General features: G+C 42.2%; 1 protein-coding gene across 1 annotated transcript in view; it reads left to right on the forward strand.

Moving 5' to 3' along the window:
• Positions 1 to 2,178: 2,178 nt before the first annotated feature.
• LAMB4 (laminin subunit beta 4) overlaps positions 2,179 to 19,078 on the forward strand; it is a gene marked incomplete at its 5' end in the record, with an annotated part of 39,354 nt that continues 22,454 nt past the window's right edge. Inside the window, 18 exon segments of the mRNA XM_079304605.1 lie at positions 2,179 to 2,196; positions 2,198 to 2,222; positions 3,433 to 3,590; positions 6,600 to 6,735; positions 8,332 to 8,405; positions 9,023 to 9,211; positions 9,360 to 9,423; positions 9,946 to 10,160; positions 10,962 to 11,082; positions 11,697 to 11,885; positions 12,485 to 12,664; positions 13,350 to 13,459; positions 13,920 to 13,999; positions 14,959 to 15,109; positions 16,034 to 16,165; positions 17,083 to 17,118; positions 17,121 to 17,270; positions 18,418 to 18,539. Coding sequence (XP_079160731.1) covers positions 2,179 to 2,196; positions 2,198 to 2,222; positions 3,433 to 3,590; positions 6,600 to 6,735; positions 8,332 to 8,405; positions 9,023 to 9,211; positions 9,360 to 9,423; positions 9,946 to 10,160; positions 10,962 to 11,082; positions 11,697 to 11,885; positions 12,485 to 12,664; positions 13,350 to 13,459; positions 13,920 to 13,999; positions 14,959 to 15,109; positions 16,034 to 16,165; positions 17,083 to 17,118; positions 17,121 to 17,270; positions 18,418 to 18,539 — 2,150 coding nt within the window.

The following is a 19,078-nucleotide window of genomic DNA, read 5'->3' on the forward strand; positions in this document are numbered from 1 at the left end:
TGGGTCTCATTCTCACCTACACCTTGGTGCCTCGGGGGACATGCTGTCTTCTCCATCTGAAGTGCACAGGTATGCCTTTGCTTGCTTCCCTCACTCAGCTCTGTTCATTCCCAGCTGCAACACTTAGCTGCCTGGAACCCAGGTAAGACCTCTTCAGTATTTAATTTTCCTTTAAGCATGGAACCAAAGTATGTTTGGGTTTTCCTAGTCCTTGTTTCTCCATTAAGAGGAGTCAGGTTTAGAGAGAATCAGTGGTATTACATGTCACAGTGTTAGGGTAGGAATTGGATGTGTACCTGCCAAGATCACTCACCATGGCCACCTGTGTTTCACTACAGTGCTGTTGCAGTGGTTGCAGCTTAAATCATCTCTAAATCTGTCCATTATTCTGACAGAGTATAAGATTTAAAGTCCAGCACAGAAGATAGGTTGAAAGGCTAGTACAGAAGGCAATCTCTCCTTACAGCTGTACTGATTATTGAGGAGTGGAAACATCTGTGACTGCCCAGTGAGTTTGGGTGTTATAAAAGAGTGGGTTAGCCAGCCACTAGTTACAATCACAGTTTGAGTTAGAGTTTGAGACTGAGAGTCTGCTGCAGTTTGGAATGGAGTCTGCTGGCTGTGCTGTGAGGAGGTAAGGGACACATGGCCATGCAAGGGACAGATAAGGTAAGAAGATGCTGTGTGAGGCACAGTCAGGGTAAGGCAGCTGGGAAAGGGTTGGGGTTTAGTCAGTTATGCAGAGAGGAGAGAAAGAGTCAGAGCTGTGTGAAGCTGCCTATGAGGGAAGGAGTCAGAGCTCTTGGAATGAAGTACACTGAAAGAAGGTGTGAAAAGCTTTCTAATAAAGGACTGGTGCTGATGCCAGTCCAATCTCTCTCAACATAATTACTATAGCACAGGAGGAAAATATTTTCTCAATTTTGCCTCAGACTGTGGCTCTATGGCCAGGTCTCCCTGTAGCCAGGGAGCCAGGCACAGCTGCATGGATGCTCACCAGCATCATCTCCCTGTCACATGCCAGGCTCTGTGGTTGTGGCAGGTGAGAATAGCTGCAGCAGCTTGAAAGCCTGGTGGCCCTTGCTAGCTTTCCCTACCTGTGGCTGCTGAACTACTCATCTAGGTACAGCTGTTTGGTCATGTGCTGTATAAAGCTGGGTGCACCAAGCCCACATGGAGCCTGTAACATCTGAAGTGCTTTTGTTCATGTTCCCACCACTCTGGGGATGTATCTCATTTAAGCTCACTCAGAACAGTTATGGCTGTGTGAAGGTGAGGAACAAGTACACAGCTGGGATGTGGTGCTTGGGGCAGGCTCATACAGGGATGCCCCAGCAGCCAGAACTGTTACAGAGCATACCAGCCTCAGTGGTTCCTACAGGTGAAGAACGAGGTGGAAGATGCAAAGACAGTTTTGGTTTGGGAGTTCTGCTTGGTGGCAGGATGCTGGATTGTCTTTTATACACATGTCTGCCTTTTGCTTCTCCAACAGAAGTTTTGTATTGGCAAATCTCACTTTCCTTCAGGTAGATAGGAAGGGGAAGGATGCCACAATCAACCTCTCTTGGACTCGTGCTGAGTTTCCCCTGTGCAAGTTTTTTGCATTGATGCTGACATTATATGGTTTTCTTCCCTAAACCTTAAGATGCACTTATATCAGGTCTCTGACAAAAAATATAGCACCTGACATCAGACATTTCTCAGTGGCATCTTCATTAGGGCATCTGACTATGTTTTAAGTTAATGAAAACAAACAAGAACCTCCAGAGAAAGAGCTTGATCCACTTAGAATTAAGGGGTTTTTTGTTTGGTTTTTTTTTAAATACTGCAGTATTTTAGCTGATAGTATTCTGGTTATATTTTACACTGTGTGAATATGTTTTTGCAGTCTTCTCTAAAAGCCTTTGTGAAGTGTTCTTCTGCTTTCATCCTAGTTTCAGTGCTGAAATTTTCATAATGAGGTGGTTTTTTGTTTTTTGTGGGGTTTTTTTTTTTTTTGTTTGTTTTTGTTTTTCTACAACTAAATCAAAGCCAGGGTTTCATTTTAGGGTTTATATTTTTATTACATCTCTGTCACTTTACTAAAGACTGGTTCTGGATACACCTGTGTGCCCTGGTGAGAGATAGCACCAAGTGATGGATTAATTTTTCTCTTGCAGCAGTACCAGTCAGAGTTTGATGGGGAGGCATGAGGCTGGGGCTGGCCATCCTGTTACATCTCAGTAAGTACAGCTGCTACAGTGACTCAGGGCAATTTTGAAATAGCATCATATGATTTACACACCTTTCCAAGATTTTGTTAAAATGCTTCTTTTAAGACAATGCTATTGAAAAACACGTGACAGTGAATCCTTATCCCTCACCCTCCTGCCAGTGAGGGACCTACAAGTGATATGAAACCTTAAGTACAAAAAAAACATACATGTTGTAATTGAGTCTGATTCAGGTCCTGAAAGGGGCAATCAACATCTTCTAATGAATAATGAGCATGGATTTGTATGACTAAAAAGAGGAGATTAACTAAACATAGGCATTTCTTTACATTTTAAGAGTCAAGTGTCACTCATCATCTGAATTATTGTCTGAGCCATAAACTGAATCTATCTATAAAATGCTATATTTTTACTTTTGTAGTTGTATTTCTAGTGTTCTGTGGGATCTTCAAGTGTCAGTTGTTGGGATTTTTTTGAACTGTACCTTTTCTAACAAGTTGAGCCAAGTAAAGCTGAATGGATATAGCCTCCAAGGTACCCATTCCTTTTCAGATTTTCAGGACAGAACTTGTTTAAAAGGAAAAGCCCTGTAAGGGGTGTCTTAATATTATGGGGAAGATATTGAAAGCTGTTTTCAGGCAAAACAAGCAAGAAGTTCTGCAATTATTCAGAGAATTCAGAATTACTCTTTTTATTTATTTATGACCGCTCCATGGGGTCTGAGAGGGTTCTGACACTGGACTAGGGATTCATTGCAAATTAAAAGAAAATTGGAGGGATCCCTGATGTCAATCATTTCCACAATTATAACTCGGAAGTCAACAGAAATAAGTTGAATTAATTCAAACTTGTCTCTGTTCACAGAGTCAATTGAAATGCTCACTGTTTTTATGCAGGATTGCTGGCAATGGAAATGTCAAGGAGGGAAGCATAATAAATTATTGCTCATGGCAGATTGGCATATTTAGTCAAAAGTAATGTACTGAAAAAATAAGTTTAAGCATAGACTTGCAATATGCTAGCTATATTTTTAATGATTATTTTGTAGCAGGTGCATTCATTACTGAAGTTCTTTAAAAGACTCTTAACTAAGGACAAAAGGGGTACAGGCAAAGGATAATTGAGTTTTCTGCTTGTGTTGGGATTTAACTGATTTTATCTGGAGAATACTGTTATGTATACAAACCAATTTAATCTTTCTTTGATCTTTTCTGCTCAGTGCTGGTGAGACCCCAGCATGCACAGCATGACTGTGGTGCTGGGTCCTGCCACCCAGCCCTTGGGGACCTTCTCCAGGGCCGCAGCAAGCAGCTGACAGCCTCGTCAACCTGTGGGATGAACAGCCCTCAGAAGTACTGCATTATAGGCTACCTGGAGGTTGGTTTGATCTTTCTTTTTTAATAAACTGAGCTCTTCTTGCTAACCATGTTCTCACTCTTCCTACTAACCATCTTCTCATCTGTGTAGGGAATTTGCCCAGACTAGGAAGTTCCTGTGGGAGTTATCTGAATAATTATCAGACAGTGTGACACTAAGTCTGGTGAAATCTCTGCAGCACATATGGAGGGTTTGGCAGCAAACCGCCTCCACAGTGATGTGTGTCTTCTCAAGGGGGAGAAACACCCCTGAGATGCACAGGGGTTCCTGAAGGAGCTTTGCTCTGCAAGTCCTGTTCCCACTCAGGCCCCAGAGGTGAAGCCCATGGTCTGTGTGCATGAGCTCAGGGGCAGTGGGGCAGGCTGCAGGACCTTCTCCAGAGGATGTGTCCATATGGTATTGAGACCTGAGGCAGCCTGTTAAGAGATTCACACCATACACTCACCTCTCTCTTGATCTGAAATGAGGCAGGTGTTGCTGAAAGCAGAAAGCTGCCTCTGAAAAGGGAAGAACTAATGCTGTGGTCCAGGCTTTGGCCATGTGGGTGGGTCAGCAGATCCAAAATATGGCTGACTGGAGGGATGCCTTTCACTCCCTGGCTGCAGTGGGAGGGGGAACCACTGGGTATATGGAAGGTGTGCTGAAATGAGGATTGCCCTGCTGTACATACTGCAGGACTTGGCCCCACTGAACAAATAAATTGTCACAAATAGAAATATTGTCACTAAGTATGGCCTAGGGTGAAGAAGAAGTTAAAATACAGCTTAATTTATAAGCAAATAACAATAATTACAGTCTGACCTTCTAGCCTAATGTTGTGACACATTCGCAGAGTAAATGATGGATGTGGAACCAAGCACTGCTCCAAGCTGCACATTGTATCCACATTTTTCTGCAAAATGTAAATCTCTTTCCTTTGCTGAAATAGCCTGAATCATCTTTCTGGCCCTAAAGCTGGGTGATTTCCTTTTATTCTTCCTTTTTAGGAGGAGATGAAAAAGCAATAAAAATTAATATTTTCACTTGCCTGTACTTATCCTTTGAATTATGTAAATACAGACTCATGAAAAGGAGCAGCTGTTCCACAATAAGCCCTGTGATTTAATGCTGCTTCAACATATCTTGACCCCTGGTGGCTGCCTCCTAAAGAGGGTGAAAGCTACAAACTGCTGCTTTGCAGAGCTTGAGAGAGAGATGCTCTGGCAATGTGTTCTGTTCCATCAGCTTGCCTTAAAAGTATTGTCACCTACAGTCCATCAGAGTCCCACTTCACTTTCAATTTGCTTTCTCACCATCACCTTTTGAATTCTTTGCCGGAGGCAGATCAGGAAGTTTTGCATCTTGTAAAACAAAGTTCCTCCTCTCCCAGTTCCCCTCCTGAATGACCTGTGTCATAAGAGCTTCCTAAGAGCCAACCTTATCCATGAAAATGGGTGTTAGTCAATGAGACAAGCTACTAAGAGCCAGGATTTAGCTGGGATTCAGATGGGAGAAAAAAATAGAATTTAACTGCTTTGTGTTCAGAAAGCAGCCCTACAAATAATTTTTAGTCTTTAATATGTCTTATTGTTTTTAAAATGTGGGTTAAATGGGTTTTAGCTCAATGATTTGGTTTGCTACTTTCACATGTTTTGAAAGAAAAAGACAGGGTACTCAGTGTTGAGGAAAGTATAAAACTACACAATTCCAAGGTAAATCTGATTTGCCAGACATGGACATGCACATGCTTGTCCTTCGGAGCAGATTTTTATGGAGCAACCTTAAACATTAATTATCTCAGTGTCATGATGCCTATCTATATAAAACAGAGTCTGTGCATGGTCCTTCCTGCTTTGACAATCTGAGCTCTCCTTACCAGAGCTTTGTGAAATGAGTTGACAGAGTATTTTTTTATTTCTCTCTCATCTTCTAAAATGGGCATTTATACATTTGTCAAGTGTAGTATAGAATGACTGAATATAATACATAATCACCGTGTTTAAAAGACATGAATTAAACCATAACTATAAATCTATATATCTTCATTTATTTAAATGCAAATAATTCCCAGGTGATGTCATAATGTAAAGATATTAAAACCATTCCCAATTCTTCTCTGTGGATTCTGAGTGTGCAAAGTGGATTGCCTTTCCTCCCATTCCCTTCTGGGTCATATCCAGCGTTCCAGCTATGGGCACTGAACTGACACCACCTCCTTCAGCTCCCTTGAGGGTGCTGTGTCATCCCCTCTTCTTCCTGCCACTGTCCCCACCAGCCAGGTACACAGCTTGGGCATCACCTTCTGCTGTGGCTTATTCCCACATCCTCACACTTTGGCTCTGCCCAAATCTCCCGGAGTCAGTCTGTGCAGTGCATCCACCCCTGCCCACCCTGCTGGACACTTCCCTGGGACTCTACTGGCTGTGGTGGCTGCTCAGGCCCTCCACATGGCTCAGCACAGGCCATCTCCCAGCCTAGCATGTCACTTCTTGGTCTTCTCAATTCCCATCTTATCACCTTAAACAGGAGTTCTGTGCCCTCACTCTCAAAGCCTCTAATTCAGAACTAAGGTACTGATTAATCATTACTACCTTCATCTTCTGCTTGTAACATATTCAAACAAGACCCTTGTATCCTATTGATATCCTGATTTTCCTCCTTTGCTTTGATTTTAAGCTTTCCCAGTTCCCTTATGCTTCAAAACCCTGACAGCTGTCAGGGTGATGATATAATCCCAAACCAGCTACTTACCTTGTACCTGGTTTTACTGAGATCCCTTCTCCACAACTGGAAAAGTGTAATTTTTATAAAGTACCTGGGGAAAACCGTGACCAACACTTACTATGTGCATGCTCTCTGCATATGGTTTTCTCTTGGCTTGTATATGAAAAGCCTGAGTGATTAAAAGCACAGGCATCCAAAGCAACAGGATGTGTTCAAGCCTTATAATGGCATAAATATTTGTGCATCCACCTAATTTTTAGTAAAGAATCCAAATTAAGCTTTTATTCTGCTCATTTTGTTTTCTAGGCTGAAGAGAAGTGCTTTCTCTGTGATTCCAGATACCCATATAATCCCTATACCCACCACAACAGTCACATGGTTGAAAATGTTATCACAACATTTGAGCCTGAAAGGAAAAAGAAGTGGTGGCAGTCAGAAAATGGTAAGTTTCTTAGAGAAAATTCTACTGCAAAATGTTACTGTGCAATTTCTTTGTGTAGTTTGTTTTCACAAAGTTGCCTTGTGAAGAGATTAAAAAAACTGTATCTGTTCTTTGATTAGGTAATACTGAATGATTTAAACCCATTTGTGTGTAGCAAGATAAGATTTCAGAAAGTCTGTTTTTCTATGGACAGGTTTCAAACTCAGCAGTTTGCCCAGAGGACCTGTGGCAATGCTGGGTTATATCTGAAAGTCGTATATTTTTCACAGGATATCTGCCCTGTCAGAGAATTTTCATTTGGGGCAAAATATACATTTGCCTACAGGTATGATGTAAAGACAGTGTGCAAAATTGAAATATCCATTTTAAAAAAAATATTTTTAAACCACTAATATATTAGGAAAAAAATAAAGTCTGGCTATCAGTTCCCATATTCTGATACTCCCAAGTTCCTTTTCTGCAGGGTTGTTCTGGATCCATCCATACCCCACCCCAGGTTGTATTGATACTGGGGGTTGTCCTAACCCAGGTGCAGCACCTTGCACTTGGCCTTGGCAAATCTCATCAGAGTCCCATGGCCCACCTCTCAAGCTTTTCCAGGTCCCTCTGAATGGTCACTGGTCCTTCATAGGTGTTGACAGCACCACTAGGCTTGGTGTCCTCTGCAATCCCAGAATTGATGAAGATAGTATCTTTACAGCTTCTCTGGGAAGACATGCTAGGAGGAATAACATTTTCTTTGTCTTATTTGACATACAGCGATTATGTGAAAAACATTTGACTGTTTGGAGATCAAGGCATAGAAAAATAAAATAATATGTTACCTGTATTTTGAGTATCCAACTGAAAATCCATAAGCCTTGTTTTTTCAGGGAGTTTAGCAAGAATCTGTCACCAGCTTTGGACACCACTGCCAATAAAGCTGTGGGCCAACTGTGAGAGGAGCTTTCCTTGTTCTCCCTATCTTTCTCCTGGGATGAGGTCTCATTCACAGCCTGGTCAGCAGGAGTCCTGAGATGGTGCATGCAGTCATGAACAGTGGGGATATCAGCTGAGCTACTGGAACTCTCTACAGAGAATGTGTGACTTCTGGAGTTTTTTTCCATATTTGTTGCAGTTTTGGGAGATGCCTGGTGCAGTAGCTCTGCTCATGACAAATTTTACATCTAGAAGTATAGAAGAGTTTAACAGTTCTGTTTAGTGTGAAGAAAACATCTCATTTTATTAGTTCTCTTTCTTAGCAATAAGTAAATTATTTGAGTCTATTTAATAAAATAAACCCAACTGGATATAGAAACACACAAACCCAGAACACTACCACGACCATCTTTTCCAGTCTGAATTATGTGAGCAGGGCCTTCAGCCACCTCCTGCAGTCTGGGTGACATGCAGTATTGCTGGTGACAGGGCCAGGAAGGCAGCACACCATATTGCTCCAGGGAGAAGAGACCAGCTGCGTGGGTTTGTGCACAGGGGATGCCCTAAAGGGTCTACCTGCTCTGCTGGAAAAGGCATCTTTAAATCCCCCAAGGGAAAACTGTCTCAGCAAGCCCTTCAATGTACACATTATGCACTTCATTTTCATTCTCTTTTCAGGCATTGACCATGTCAGCATTAGATTGGACCTAGAAACTTTATTCCAATTCAGCCATCTTATCCTGACCTTTAAGGTACCTTTTTTACCAGAGCTTTTATGTAATATTATACACTAATTACTTAACCACAGGAATAAATTGCTTAGAGAGACAATGAAAGCTCCATCTTTAGAGATTTGTAAGAACAGGTTAGATAAACACCTGTCAAGTATGGTTAAATTATAGTTGATCCTGCCTTAGGGGTGGAGGATAGCTTCCTATTCGTGTGCCTTCTGGTCCTATTTTCTATAAGTCTAAGAAATAAAACTGAAAAAAATACTTTGCAAAATAAGCTCTGACAATGTAGGACATATCTGAACTGCAGCTGCTCTTTCAATTTAATTCAGTTCATGCGTATCTATTATGATCCAGATTACTGCAGATTTTTTTGTAAAAAATTCCTTTATCATTAGGGTAAACTTCCTTATATAAAGTAATCACATATCTATATGAAATGTTATCTTTCCCTTTTGCTAGAGAGATGTTCTAATGAGCTTTTTCAGAGACCCCTGTAACCATCACAGTACCTGTAAAAAGCCTATAAGCTCTCAAATACAAAGTTTTAGCATCTTCCAAAGAGGAGTATCAGTATAACAACCCCTGAGGTGTCTTATTAATGCCTGCTTAGAGAATTCTTGAAATGTTTCTTACAGACATTTCGGCCTGCAGCAATGCTGGTTGAGCGCTCTACCGATTTTGGTCAGACCTGGAAAGTGTTTAGATATTTTGCACATGATTGTGCAGCTTCTTTTCCCAACATCTCTTCTGGTCCAGCAAAAAGTGTTGGAGATGTGTTTTGTGATTCAAGATATTCAGACATCGAGCCCTCCACTGAAGGCGAGGTACTATCAAGTGTCTGTCTGTATGAGTTCAAATAATTTGTGGAACTGAAGGTCTCTGGTCTGTGTCTGCTAAAAGCAGAGGCCTGTCCTTTGATCCCTTTAGTGGCTGCTCATCCCATCTCTAGAGCTTTATTGATTTGTTTTGCAGGTTGTTTTAAAAGCTTTGGATCCCAGCTTTGAAATAGAAAATCCATATGTGCCATATATCCAAGGTATGGACACCACATATTTTGTCCAGAGACAGTTTGCTGGTATTGTTTGTTTTGTATACTGAAAGGGTCAAGAGCTCAGCTGGTGTAAGCCAATTATGTTGAAAATTAGGTACCTAAAGATCTTAGGGAGACGTATTAATAAGTGAGATGGGCCAGTCTTATTCTCTAATGAACAGCAAAGCTCTGCAGAGCACATCCATGAAGCTAAACTGTCTTTCCCTCTGGATTCAGGCCCAATCTACATTGCTTTTTGAGAGCAGTCCCAAAGGTACACATGAACCCATGAAGACAGTGCTGGGAAAATGCAGAGCCATACCAAGGATGCTAACACTTATGCAGCTGTGTGCCTGGAGTGGGTCCCTGCCCAGCCACAGTAGGCATTACTGGTCTTGGCCAATAGTGGATCATTTCCATTATTTCTTCACTATGGGAAAATTCTTGGGTGACTGATTCAAGCTGAAGATTTCATACTGTTCATTTTAGACTGAACTCAGGCTCATGATCTCTCTTCTTTCCTTCCAGATCTCATTACATTGACTAACCTAAGGATCAATTTTACTAAACTCCACACCCTTGGAGATGCTCTGCTTGGGAGGAGGCACAGTGATCCCCTTGAGAAGTACTACTATGCCATCTATGAGCTGGTTGTGCGGGGCAGCTGCTTTTGCAATGGCCATGCCAGCCAGTGTGATTCCCTGCAGAACTTACGGGGAGATGTTTTCCATCAGGCTGGGATGGTGCGTCCTTCATGCAGGCTCCAAAAGGGGGAGTCTCCATTGGTATTTGGTGAGAAGGAGGGGATGGAGGGAGGGAGCAGAAGGAAGATCTCTGATAATCTTTGGATTGACCATTTGCAACTGCTAGTTGTTAAATGCTTCAATGCAGGCTCTTCCTTTAAAACCCTGGGTTGGAATGCACAGAAGCTGTCTTTATTGGCACTACTGTGGTGTTTAAAAAGCAACTGGGACAAGACCTGTTGATAATAGCAGCAAAATTCCAGAGCTGTAATGGTGCAAATGTAATGCAGTAAGTAGTCTATGGTGTGTGCAGACTTGAATGGCCACTTGTTGGGTGCATTCCACACTCCAGCTGGGCCTGGAGGCTCTGCAGCAGGAGAGGAGGCATTGGCACAAAGGATTATTGATAATGCAAAGCTAGCCCATGAAAAATGGATTATTAAAAATCCCAGGAATGTGATTGCAAGTTCTTTCCCTCTGGGAACAAGAGTTTTTTCTCCTGGAAAATATGTATCTCAATATGAAGATATATAGGGAGAGAGAGAGATAATAAAAAATGTTGAAGTCTCATTTGATATATCTATAAGTCATTTTCTAAATGTTGCTCAGTGGCTTTAAAACTATTTGTTTATATTTTCAGGTATTATACAGACCTTTTACTCAAATAATTGAAAATTATGTCAGTTGAGGGAGCCAAAGAGCTTCAAATTTTCCTGATCTTGCTGACATACCTTAAGCAAATATCTCTCCTCTCCCTCTCCCCTCCCCAACCTTATCTCCTCTGTTCTCACCACGTTACAGGTCCATGGGAGATGTATCTGCCACCATAACACTGAAGGTTTGTCTTGTGAAAGATGTAAAGATTTCTACAATGATGCTCCCTGGAGGCCAGCTGAAGGGACAAGAGATAATGCTTGCAAACGTAACTCAAACATGATATTTTCCTTTTTAATAGCCAGGAGTGGGTGTGGCATAATCCTAGTCCAAGCCATAATGGGATGGCCAGATTTCTGGGAGGGAGACTTTTTCATGCCTCATTCAGAAAAACAGATTTCTGCATTCGTAGGTGAGGAAGAGCTGTTTCATGTTCTTCATACAGAGAAAGGAAACAATAAAGAGGTGAAAAGCAGCTAATGCAAAAAGAATCATTCACTGGTTTGCACAGTAGTTTTCATGTGAGTGAAAGAATTTAGGCAAGACTACATTATTTATTTCCACAATGATGAGTAATATAGTATACACAAGAATAATATATTAGGATCCATAACAAATACTCAGCTAGAGATTTCTTCAGCAGAGAACTGTTCCCCACTGCATATCAGGCACACTCACCTGCATTTCCAAGTTTAGGATAAAGTTCTGTCTGAAGACTCCAATTTTTTCCCCCAATTGTAACACACAAGGACTGGGAATAATCTTGCTGGGCACCGAAATCATACAAGCAAACAGTAACCCTGTGTTAAGTGTAGACAGCAATGTGGCCAGACCACAGTATTTACATGGAGTGAAATACCCCACTGGTTGTTTTGGTTTCAGGTTGTAACTGCAACAGCCACTCCAGCAGGTGCCACTTTGACATGGCTGTGTACCAGGCCAGCGGCGGGGTCAGCGGTGGCGTCTGCGAGGACTGTCAGCACAACACCACCGGCCAGCACTGCCACGAGTGCAAGCCTTCCTTTTACCAGGATCCACTCAGAGCCATCTCAGACCCTCAGGCGTGCCTCCGTAAGCTTCCCTCTTTAACTTCTGTAAGAATGACTCAAAACAGGGCTGCTCTGGTTCCCTTTGCTCTGAGCCCTATGGCCATCCCCATGCTTAAATGTCCACATGGTTGTAAAAATGTTACCGAACCTATCACATCCAAACTGCCTTACTAAGTAGCTGTGTGACAGCAGCCTCCAACCAGCATTGTAAAAGAGCTGCTTATTCCAACTCCTTGCTAAACAGAGCTTAGAGACCCAGCAAAGCTATCATTTTTCTTGAACAAGGTCAATATAAATATGAATAGCAGTAATGATGTTGCTTCTGTGACCATCAGTGATTACAGAAGAGGCTCCAAAATGATGGGAGGAGTAAGTAACTTTAGCTAGATACCTGCCATATGCAAGAAAAAGAATCTTTCAGAGATGAAAGCTTTTGTGCAAGATGACCTGAATTCATTATTAACATAGCACGAAGAAAATGCCCTGAGTGTTACTTGACCGTAGCAATTGGTTGATATGAAAAGTCCTTAAGGAGCCAAGGGCAGATTACCAGCAGCTCTATAATTGCATTTTCATGCTTACATCTCCGTGTGCTTTTTTCGTGTGTCTCCTTGGCCGTAGCGTGCGGCTGTGACCCGGCGGGGACGGTGCCCGGGGCCGTGTGCGAGAGCCGCACGGACCCCGCGCTGGGCACGGTCGCCGGCCGCTGCCCCTGCAAGGAGAACGTGGAGGGCGCTCGCTGCGACAGCTGCAGGGCCAACTACTACGGGCTGAGCAGCAGCGACCCCCTGGGCTGCCAGCGTACGTAATCCTCCTCTTACACTCTCCTTTCCTTTTCCTTTTGGTTTTTAAGGCGTGGTAAGAGCTGCACACTGATGCTCTACTCGAGTCACAAAATACCCAGTTGCCTGCTGTAATTTAACGTCAACAATAGTCAAGGTTTCTGGCGTAGCATCCTAGATTGAAACAATACAAATTCTCTTTTAGAATGCATAGTATAATATAATAGATTAGGCTATTGTTTTTAGAAGGGTTATTAAATATGCAACTTAATTGAAAAGGGGTATTGAGATGGCAGGAACTGCTGCCTTGCCAAAAGAACTTCCAGCCAAGCATTCCTCTGAGAAGGGCTTGGTGAAAACACATCCCATCCCTGCCCAGGTGTACTGTGGGTTTGTGAGCACATTATACCCACACCAGGTGCTCACACACAAGGACTGCAGTGCAGACCAGCACACAGCGTGTGGTAAACCACTGCAGAGGCCTTTGGCAGTGCCTCTGCTCCCCCCAGAGAGGGACTCACCGAGGAAATTGTCCATTTCCAAGGGCAGTCTGAGGGCTGAAGGGTGCCAGGGCACATTCATCTGCAGAGTGTCTGTGTGGAGGATGGAGACTGCCTGTCATGCTGATGCCTCATCTAATGTCAATGCCAATCCTTCTGCCATCACTGGGGCCTGCAGAGTAATGCACTTTTCTGTCCCTGCAGCCTGCAACTGCCATCCCTTGGGCAGTTTGCCCTTCTCCATCTGTGATCCTGCCACGGGAGAGTGCCTCTGCCAGAGGTTCACCACAGGGCAACGCTGTGACAAATGCCTTGTATGTACTCAATTTTTGGTTTCGCTTCTACACGTGGTTTTGAAAGTCTCCTCACCCACCTCACACCTTTTCATTGCCAGAAAAGTAAACAGTTAGTCAAAATTCAAAATAATTTTATAGCTGTATGCTCCCATTTTGCATTGACACATCTGCTTCTCTTTCGCTGCTCTCGGACATTTGTGCAATCAAATTGCAGGGGGAGGAGCACTCCCAGGAAGGAAAGGAAATGCAAAATTGCATCCTTGATCCATCTTTGCTGTTGCAGAGCAATTTGCTTGTGCAAGTGGGTAAATATCTGGCTCTTGCAGTGGCTGAGCACCCCTGCTATCCAGTAAGAGAAGCAATCTCCCGTGGCTAAGCACAGTAGTTCTCCAGAGTATTGTTCATCCAGCAGAATGAGTTTTGTTTTGCTTTGCATACTTAAATATTTGCTATGAAAGAACCTTTCTTTTTATACCAGGCAGGATACTGGGGTCTTGGCAACAGCTTGTATGGCTGTTCTCCATGTGACTGTGATATTGGTGGATCCCAGAATAACTTGTAAGTTAAAGTTCTTCAATTTCTTTCTTGGTTTTAATTTTTATAAACCCTTAGGCTAAATTTTTTTGTTAGGTTAATACTGTTACAGTACAGATATGAAAATACAATGTAGATGGAATTTCATCATATGCAAACAGTGTAAAGTTGGGTGGAGATTTTTGAAATTTATTTATAGTAATAGGATTTACCTATTTCCTTTGAAACCAACCTTGAATCAGGTTTAGCCAAGATGTATTTAATACAAAGTATAAAACATGCCTTGAGAGAACCAGAGGCCCTAATATTATTAGAAATTAGAAGTAAATTAGAGGTGATATTTTTAACTTAGCTTCCTACATCTACCTTAAATGCTAGGGTTTTTTTTTTCTGGCTCCTATTTAAAATGTATAATTTTAGAAGCAAGGTTAGTTTCAGTTGGGCTCCTCCAGAAGTCTGTTGGGCAGGGGTCTTCACTACTGCTGTTACTTCAGGCAGAGGAGCACACAGAGTCCCATGCTGTAGAGAAGCTCCTTGTGAGCAGGTAAATCCCTTGGTGTGCAAGTATATGAAAACATTCCATATCACATCAAAGATCCTTCTGATCTCATATTCTGCCTCCATAATTGTGGGTGACAGATTATTTAGAATTGTGATATAGTGATCCTTATAGAAAAAGATACAAGAAATTATATGGGAATAGACAGTAACAGATGCTCAGGAAACAAAAGGATGGAACTTCAGGTAAGGAACAGACAAAGACAAAGCAGGTTGTGGACTCTGAAGTCGTGGAAAAGTAGCGTTGAATAAATCCAGCATCAGAAACAGAGGACATGAGTGATGGGAAAAGTTTAGTAATGGAGGTAATCCAGCAATGGGGAAATTAAGCAGAGGTGGAATGAGGGTGGGTCTGAGCTGTCCTCATGCTGTGAGGACCCAGCTGGGCCATGCTGATGTCCTCCCCTTACCAACTCCTCCCGCAGGTGCTCGCTGGAGGACGGTCAGTGCCAGTGTCTGCCCAACATCGTGAGCCGCCAGTGCAACGAGCCAGCTCCAGGATACTTCTTTCTGCCTCTGGATTATTATATTTATGAAGCTGAGCATGCAAAGCCCCTTTCTGGCTCTGCACCCTTGGTAGGCATTTGGCTTTTCTGGGGTTGTACTGAGAGGGGATCATTGCAGTGATGACATGGGAGCTGAGGCTGAGGAGGAGAGCCCTTGCCTGGGCAGCAGCTTTTTAGCAGGAAAATGCAAAGCAAGTCCCTTGACCATGGTCAGTTTGTCTTTGTTTTTCATGGACATGACTATTCTATAACCAGGGCTGTTAAAAAGGACAGTCACTGTAGTGTGGTATGACCTGCAAAGCTGCCCTTGCTGCTTCTCAAGTGCATGCTGGTCTAGTGTGAATTAGAGAAACTAATTTAATTATTTAAATTAGAGGAAAGTATTTGAGTTGCCAATAGCTCTCATGAAATGTTTTATTTCTGGGAATCTCCAACAAGGGAAGAATCAAATTACTCTCTGCTTCATTGGACTAATTCCTGCTGCCTTATATAAAGGCATTGATTGTACCCTAATTTCCTCAAGAATTTGGCATCCATCTGTAATGTTTTTAGAAAAAATAACTTTTTTTTCCCCCCCCTTTAAACGTGGGTGTAGTTGTTCCCCATGCTGAGTGCAAGCCTGGGACGCATCTCTATCTATGCTTTTGCTAACATTTTTTTTCTGGCATGTTGTACAGAAACTATAAAGAATAATACAAAAATGTTTATTTTCAGGTCGCATCCACAAACATTTAGCTATAGCTACAATTGGTAATTATCCTACAGTCCAATAATTAAATGGAAAACAGATGTCTGGGACATAGCTTATGAGGGGAAAGTGCAAGTTAATTTTTAAGGCAGTGAGGAAAAAAAGGTTTCCAGCAGCTGCTGGGCCACAGTTTAGAATTTCTCCCAGCAAGAATGATCTTGTTTTAAGAATGTGGATTTTCATTTGCTTGCTTACCACCCTTCAACATTGTCAAGACAATGCTGCTCCTCTTTTATTACTTCGTAGGTTCAGCCAAGCACTCTTCCAAGGTGTGACATCTACTTCCAGAAGAAAGGCTATGAGTTCATGATTGAAAATGGAAAGATTGTGTTGAACAGGAACAAGAAACGAACTGTAAGAAAATCTGGATTGGAACAGGTAAATTAGTACTTGAGTAGTTACTTAAGCTTACACCAAATAATAAAGTTTTGTTTTGTAACAAAGACAAGGAAATGCCTGGGCACACGGGATTCACAGTCTTAAATATTACAATCCTGACATAAATCAATTTTTTGGTACACAGTTGGGTTGCACATTTTATAATCCACACTGACAGGCTTGCTCTGCTCTGTCCAGTGACTTTGTGGACTCAAGTTCCATGAATTTTTGGAAAAGTCCTTGTGAAAAGTTTTGTTGGTTTTTGTTTGTTTGTTTGTTTTATTTGTTTTGGTTTTGTTCAGTTTTGGTTTTGTTGTTTTTTTTTTTTTTTTTTTTTGCAAGTAATTTCCAGCGAGTTTACCAAGACATTAGCATGGTACCTCCTGCGCTTAAATGCAGCCGTTTTAACTATTGATATTTATGTATCCAGCTTATAATGGAATGGTCCAGCCATGTATGAAATCAGGCTTACTCTGTTAAAGGTTTGCAATGTGAATGTTTGGAGATGCCAAATATTCAGGGGTGAGTGGATTATTCCAGTCCCTCTGTATTGCTATAGGAAGCTTTTCTTTACATGTAACCCTAAATATCCAACCTTTGAGAGAGTTCTTAGATTATTAATCTCAAGCTTGGACAGAAAATAAGAGTGATGGCTAAAATAAGTGTGGCAAAGACATTTCCTTTCCTTTTCCCAGTTTGTTTTTCTGTGATGTGCCTCAGTGGGTTGCTGAAGTGCAGAGTGTCGTTGCAGGGCGTGGTGCAATTGGGGCAGGGCGTGGATCCAGCGGTGGATCCAGCGGCGGATCCAGTGGCAGATCCAGCAGCAGATCCAGTGGCAGATCCAGCAGTGGATCCAGCAGTGGATCCAGTGGCAGATCCAGTGGCGGATCCAGCAGCAGATCCAGTGGCGGATCCAGCAGCAGATCCAGCGGCAGATCCAGCAGCAGATCCAGCAGTGGTGTTCCGGCAGCCCAGCGCCGGCCGGGCTGTCACGTGGACAGGACACGGCTTTGCCCGCGTCCCCAGCGGAGCTGGGCTGGGATTTGTTATCAACAATGTTCCCTTTGCTATGGACTTTGATGTCACAGTTCGTTATGAGCCTGAGGTACTTGTGGTGTCTCGTGTGTCTTGGGAGGTTGTGATAGGATGAGCAGCTTGTCTTGTTCTTTATATCTAAATTTAAAATTGCATAGCTTTTTACCCAGTAACAATTTGCCTTACCTACCAAGTAATATGTCCTTCACTGTCCCCCTTAACCCTTTCACTCAGATATGAAAAATCAGCAGTAAAAGTGTTTTCTAAGCATCAGACAAGATTTCATCTTCTGAATGTTTCTCTCTTGGAATGGACTTTTACTCAAAAATCAAACACATGGAAAATGCAGTTCCTTTTAGAAAAGCATTCTATATTCCTAGCTGGGATTTTTTGGGCAGTAAAATGTGCACAGGCAGGAATGATCTGCATAGATATTTAGCCAGGCCTTTTTCAGGCATCCTGCTTCCCAGTTGCTCCAACTGGACTCTGAGATGTGTGAAAATTGTAGGAAAATAGCCAAATTACTATTTTATTGCCTGGAGAAGATTTCTCAGTGATGATGACACGTCTAGGGAAATCTGGTAATCCAAATCCGGTAACTCAGGTCCTCACCCATGTCTTCAAAAACACAAGTGTTTTATTGGTACCAGCTTTTGTATACTCCTTACTCTTTTGTAATTCTCTAGGACAGTCCCACAACTCAAAAATTTCCTGACATCTGTTGTAGTTTTTTCTATGACTGTCACTCTGAGGCAAAACAATCTCCCAGTGTCTTAAAACAAAGGAACAATTTTTCTGTGGGTTGGTTTGAGGTAGCTTTTTCTGTCTAAGGATTGAAGAGTTGGGTTTTAAACACATTTGTTACAAAGTCTTTTATCTTTATTATTTCTTATTAGATGTGTGAGAAGGCAGGTAATGAAGGTTCTCTCCAGAATAACACTGTGCTAAGAAAAGAAACAACTCCAATGACTCTAACAGAGCTGTTTCCATTTGAACCAGCTGAGGGCCCATTTCCGTCTCTGCTTTTCATTAGCCATTGCAAATACAATGAATTTTTCACAAATAACATTGTTTTTCAGTGCTGTAAAGAATAAAGAGAAAATCTGTTTTGTCACTGCAGCATGCAATCATTCAGATGGCTTTCATTAACACTTGCAAAGAGAAAGCAGGTTTTTCAGATATAAAATACAGCCATGATTTTTGTCTTCTTTTTATAGCTCTTGGAAGACTGGCTTGCGAGTGTTGCCATCCGACCTGTTGGTATCTTGTCAGGTCAACACTGCAAAAACAAGGTCCTTTCACAGAAGCCACATGAGCTGACTCTCCCAGCTACAAAGAGGTCTGACTGTTGCTGTCCTTTTGCCTGTAGATCTGTGTACAAATCATTTACTGAAGCCTTGCAGAGCAACACGTGTGGGGAGTGGGAATATCAGAAACACGTGTGGCCTTTTCTCTTGCTGGCACACCACAATACTACTTGGGATCTAAGGAGGAGTCTGATGCCCCAGTCCATAATCTGGCAAAGGTTTGCCAAATCCAGGAGAGCAGCCTGAAATCCGGCTGGGGTTGGTTGTTCTGGTGAAAATCCAACTGCAGCTGCTCCAGTATAGAAAGGAAATATTGACTTAAAGTCACTGTCCTAGTCTGTTTTCAAAACCAGCTTTTCAGCTTGGCCCCGTGTAAAGAATAGAGACAAGCTAAGAGTAAGAGGATGTGACCAATGTCTTGATCAAATAGGGCTAGAAAAGGATGAATATGAACAGTGAGTTGCAAACCTCCTTTTATTGCTAGAAGCAATAAAACCTGCCATTTTCAGTTTGATCTCCACAGGTTTAAATTTGGTGAATCATCTGGCAGAAGTCTTGCAGCTTTCCCAAA

This window comes from Erithacus rubecula (genome assembly GCF_903797595.1).
Source record: "Erithacus rubecula genome assembly, chromosome: 4".
In the NCBI taxonomy this organism is placed as follows: domain Eukaryota; kingdom Metazoa; phylum Chordata; class Aves; order Passeriformes; family Muscicapidae; genus Erithacus; species Erithacus rubecula.